General features: G+C 42.8%; 1 protein-coding gene across 1 annotated transcript in view; it reads left to right on the top strand.

The window, feature by feature from the left end:
* The window catches only part of TMEM120B (transmembrane protein 120B), a 24,446-nt gene that overhangs the window by 731 nt on the left and 17,996 nt on the right, over positions 1-5,719 (top strand). The window contains exon 2 of the mRNA XM_019506659.1: positions 6-44. Coding sequence (XP_019362204.1) covers positions 6-44 — 39 coding nt within the window. The remainder of the gene's footprint in view (positions 1-5; positions 45-5,719) is intronic.

Below are 5,719 nucleotides of genomic sequence, written 5' to 3'. Positions count from 1 at the left end.
TGCAGGAGTGGCGGGAGCTGGAGGCCGAATTCCAGGAGCTGCAGGTGACGGCTCTGCCCGGCGGGAGGGCGGGAGAGGAGGGCTGCCGGTCCCTTTGTGTGTCCGCTGCTCGGTGTAGGGCCGGGCTGCAGCACGAGCGGGGAATGCCGGGGAACATGCTGCCCACCCCTCTGCCTTCCTCAGCCCAGCTGCTCTCGCTAAGCTCGCTGGTGGGGAGGGGGAGTGGGGTGTGCATTCTAGGGCTGGCAAGGGAGTGGGGAACCCCTGCGGGTTGCCTGGCATAGAAAGGTTTGATGCCCTGTTTCTTCTGGCCTCTGCCTCCTTTTATTATTCTTTTTTTCCCCCTTTTTCTTTCCTTCTCCAGCTGGGAAGTTACTGGAGAAAGTGAGAGGGTGCAGCATCGCTGCAATGTTTTGCTCATGAGCAGAGAAACGGAGTGGGTTGGGTCTGTTTTTGTTGTTGTTTTTTTTTTGGCACCAGGGTATTTTAATTCTTATTTAGCTCTTGATCCTGCCTGCTGGTGTGGGAGGGCTAGCCGATTCCTTAACAAGTTTGATGCCTAGCATCATGAATTGCCACTTCAGAGTGGAGAGTGTTTTTTTGCTTTTGGGGAAGTGCTGTCTGGAGTGTGGCAGCCCTTCTGACAGCATCTGGGCAGAAATGTTGACATCTGTGTTTGCTGGGCCAGGGCAAGGTGCAGTGGAAGACAGATACTCTTCCAGATGCTGGTTCCCATTCTCATTCAGTGCGTGTGGAGTGTGTCACACCAGTGTAGTACCTGGTCCTCTCCCAACTAACTACAAGGCATTATCTTAGCTGGTGGTTTCTGGTGCTGTCTCGGGTCTACTGCAGTTTCTTAGCACAGAAGGCTTTATTAGGCAGCATTCATCTTGTACGTACTCGGGGATGATCCCGCAGCAATAAAGTTGTCTTAAATTGCAGAAAGGCTTTTTGCTTTTTTGCATGGAAGAGAGATGGTGGGAATCCCATAGTATTTCTGGCTTGTCTTGGGGGCAGCTTTGGAATAATACTGTGATTAACCAGGGTTCTCATGATTTATGTCCACAATGAGTCTCTGACAGAGATGGGCGCATCTGAGAGTGAGGAAGAAGTCTCCTTGGCTTTAAATGGCAATTAAGGAGCAAGCCTGGATTGGTAGATGGTATGTAAAGTACATGTTTTGCTCCTGTGATGCTGCTGTAAATTATCCATGTATTTAGGTGGGGATGGTTAGGCAATACGTAATGTTAGGAAAATTATACTTCATGTTTCAGTATCTACTTCCATACAGAAGATGGATAGCAAAGGGCACTTTATACATTTGATACGGCTGATGCCCTGTATATCTGTCTTCTAAATGTAGCTACTGTGCACCTTCAGCAGAAACCAGAAACAGTTTCAGGGAATAGCGTTAAATACCTTATCTTGCACTGCGAAAGATATGTAGAAAGAACAGCATGTATCCAGTGATATGTGGTGGGCTGTTTAGGGAACGCTTGCAAAATGTGCTGTGGTGCCCTATCTCGAGGCTCAGGACCGTGCCTCTTATAAATGCGAAATACTACTTAATTTAAACATGACAGCAGCACTTAATCCCTTCCTTGTTATATAAAAATCCAGTGCCTTTAAATTGTCCCATGGATTAAAAATGTAATATAAAAATATAGCTTTGTGTTCTCATATTGGTTAGGTCATTGACCTTTGAACTGTTAAGTGTAAGACGCACACAACTTTTGCGATGTGCAGTGTGTAATCTTAAAATTGCATTTTTCAGTTCAGTTTGTCATCTTACTTAAAGTGGATTCACATAATACAACCTTGTATCACACTGTGAGAAGCTGCCACGGCCTGGTGGTTAGGACTGGGAGTCGGTTCTGTATTCATTACTAACTGCTATAGATTGTTATGATTTATTCTTAGTATTAAATATTGTGGTAGTGTCTACTCTAAAGGCACCAGCTGGAGTTGGGGCATCCTTGTGCTGGCTACTGTACAAACACACGTCGTTTACCACATCTGTAAAATTATGATAATGATTACCTCAGAGATGTTGAGAACAATGGTTGGTCAAATGCATTGCGATCATCAGATAATACTGCTATAACAGTACAAAATGTGATATTAATAACGATTACTGGCATTTTTGTTATGCCCCATATTGTCTTAGCCTAGAAGCTCAGTTTGTATTTGCCAGTGCAGAAAGGACATATGTATGTGGAAGTAACTGCTCTGTTCCAGTCATGAGAGCTACTAATAATTAATAACTAAGTGTGCATCAGGGAGAAGACTATATATTCTAAACAAATTAAACTGAATAACTTTTTTTCAGTTTTGCTACTTATATCAAGCTAAGCTCTCTTTAGATAATGAAAGGTACTTTGGTTTGAATATAAAGTTCTGACTAACCCCTCCATTGGTTGCAGTCTCTCGGATGTGGTGTTAGAGATGGGCTCTGTGTCACCCTTGAGGAACCCACCAGGAGAATGTTGGCTTTCAAGGAAACGTTGCTGTGTTTTGTGTGCATGAAAACAGTGAAAGGTTTATTAAGAGCAAGAACTGTGTAGTGGTGAAAGCAAAGGGACTACACCAAAATCGTGAAGTCGCTCTGTGTAGCATCTCTTATATCAGCCTTTGCCGACTGTGCGCTGCTTAAACTGTTCTCCAGGCTTTCATAATCTCACTTCATGATTACTGCTTCATCCTTCTCTGAAGCCTCAACAAGCATAGTCTAATTCTGTTTTTCTGTCCAGTATCATGTGTTGTCTCTTTGTCGTTTGGATTGTAAGCCCTCTAGGGCAGAGGCCATCTTTTGTTCTCGGTGCCTAGCAGGGTGACATCCTAGTCCGCGATAAGAGTCTCTGGGCATTGTGATAATAAATGGATTCCTGGATCCTGTTATCTTCACTGCAGACTTCACGGGGAACCTTAAGTGAGTCAAGTCACTTAGATCTAAGTTTGCAAAAACAAGTGTCTGGGGTACCTCAGTTTTTGAGGACACAACTCTAAGACACTTTGAAGAAATCTGATAACTTTTTTTGTGTTTTGTTTCTTGTAAGGAAATCTAGAAAAGAGGTTCATTTAAGGTGTTGAAATTAGGAAATAAGGCGGTGAACCCAAAGTTACTGGTTATTTTGCCTCCACTTTCCAGTCTGTAAAAAGAAGACATGTAGTGAGTGTTTGTAACCTGCTTTTGGTTAATTAATTCAATCCTCACTTCTGTTCAGTGTCTTCTGGATGCTGCATTCCCAAGCCACATCTCTCTCCTGGAGCCTTGAGGATTAATTCTGGTGCATAACATATGTTTTATATCCCACTCCTGCCTTGCAGTGCTTCTAGGCCTTCCTTTTCCTTTCTGTAGCATAGCCACCCATTATCTCTGCCTACGTGGGCCTTCTTGCATCTCTGGAACAAGTCCCATAGTGAGAGACTCTGAAGATGTTTGTGTATGTGTTAGGCACAGAAATATATCTATTGCAATATTCAAGCTTCTTTTACAGACATGAGCCTCATGTTTTTTTAATGAAAATAAGCTTCATGACTTGCCATTTGTGTACATGTATGTATGCACCAGTGTAAGTAACCAAATTATGGTATGTTTCTATGTGTAGGAAGGACAGATTTGACTGCAACTGTTAAGCTTTAACATGCTGTTCTATATTAGTCACAAAAATAACTTGGGTTACTAATTTAACTGACCAAATAGAGAGGGAAACAACTTTTGTTTTTACAAATGGCCAATCGTTGAGGCCATGACTTACAAGCTCAAGGAAGCCTGCAGTGTTTGCACACCTGCAGAATTAGGGAGCTTCATGTGGGAACCTTTCTGATGAAACTTAAGCCTTAAGTGCTTCTCATTGCCTACCCCAGAACTATGTACTAAAGTGAACCCTCCAGGAATGTACTTGACCTTTTGGATTACTGTATTTTTGTTAATACAATAGAGTTGTGCACCTGCTGAGTTGTAAGTAGGTCCCTTTTGTACAATTTCCCAAGTTGTTTCTTAATCAATAATTTAACTGTCACATTTTGTTCTCTTGCCCAAGGCTGTAAAGAAGCTGCGAAAGAAACTCACGAGTTTTAAACTAACGTGCTCAAGGCTTTTAAGGAAAGCAAGCCAGCCTTGAAGAGTGATAATGACTTCAAAGGGCACTATTTGTAACTGAAAATGGCTTTGAACGCAGTTACAAACCCAGCTTCCACAATGATTTAATGCCTGTAATGCAGAATTAGTTGCAGTTGTGAGGTGTTCAAATGTATGTTTTTCAGTTTGTGTTGAAAATGTATTTCTTTTATTGACCTGGACCTAATCAACAAATGATGCATCATAACAAAGCATGCTGCAGGCTTCTCCTGACTAATACACAGACGGGTTTGAGTCTCCTTTCCCTTTACCCTCGTTAAAGGTAGTTCCATTGCACTGAAGGAGCAAAGCTGTCAGTGTTCAACATGGAGTTCAAAGCTGGCCTTTAGTTCATCTCCTAGATATCTTGAGTCCTGCCATTGCATGCTTGGCCGATAAGGATCGAACCCTTGAACTGAATTCAGACTTGTAAGGGGAGATGAGAATACAAAAGATGAGTCTGAGCTTACTAGTTCTCTGCTAGTTTTGAGGGCTTCATGCAGCTGATGTACTACATCGCTGCCATCCAACACAGCACTAATGAAGGCATCAGTAAATCAGGCCAGGTAATTTTTGCCAGGATGAGAGGGAGGGAGGGAGGGCCCTAGCCTGCTGGAGCAGGCAGAACGTGTTACTCATGCTCTCTTATGGCATCCACATGATAGGGAGGAATCCAGGAACAGTCTTGATCTATGGACAGAATAGACGGTTTATGGTGTGTATCTTCAACCAAAAGAGGCTTTAACTTGCTCAGCGGCATTGCCATTGTCTTGCTTGGTTTAGCTTCAATCAGTTGCACTTCATCTACGAGTTGAATGTGTCCACGTAGTGGGCCACTTCGTGGTTGTGATGTGGTTGAACATGGTGGAGGATCGGTAGTGGTGAAGCAGCTATAGTATCTGTGCTTTGCCCCAGAATGTTTCGGTGAGGATGAGGAAATGACCACATTAGTCTGAAACCATGAGAAGCTGTGACGAAGCCATCGTTTAAAGAGGGCCCTTGATACTGCATGGAGCGTTGACCTGTATCTCTTAACTAGAACGTGGTGAATTTGATTTTTGATCACTGAGATTGTGTTTAATTAGTAACAATGGTGAAGAGGTTTATATTTAAATAAGAGGATTTGGGGGGCTTTTTGCTTTTAAATTTCCGGGCTTTTTGCTTTTAAATTTCCAGGCTTTTCAAAACCTCCTTTTTCATGCTGCAGTGAAGCTGTAGTTCTTGATCTGTGATTTAACCAGTTGTTTCATAGAAACAGATTGGGATGAAAGGCAGGATTATGGCTTCAGTGTAGGATCAGACAGGAGGGGGGGAGCTTACTTTGAGTGGAAAAGCTCATTATGAAGTATAAATGACAAATGCAGACAACAGGAGAGAGTTATCTTCCCCCTCCTGTAGGGCTATTTAAAATGAAATTCATACAGGCAACCTTTGCTTAATGCTATTTTGCTATAATGCTCATTTTAAATGGATACCTGATTTCACTTCATAGTTTCCAGGGTCGGAAGGGACCTGAGAAGATCATTTAGTCCAACCCCCTGCCATGGCAGGAAAGAGTACTGGGGTTAAACGACCCCAGCAAGGTGTTCATCTAACCTC

The sequence above is a fragment of the Gavialis gangeticus genome, unplaced genomic scaffold (assembly GCF_001723915.1).
Source record: "Gavialis gangeticus isolate Ggan-Ray unplaced genomic scaffold, GavGan_comp1, whole genome shotgun sequence".
Taxonomy (NCBI): domain Eukaryota; kingdom Metazoa; phylum Chordata; order Crocodylia; family Gavialidae; genus Gavialis; species Gavialis gangeticus.
The sequence above is the reverse complement of the archived record's forward strand: the minus strand, read 5'-3'. Positions and strand labels throughout refer to the sequence as shown.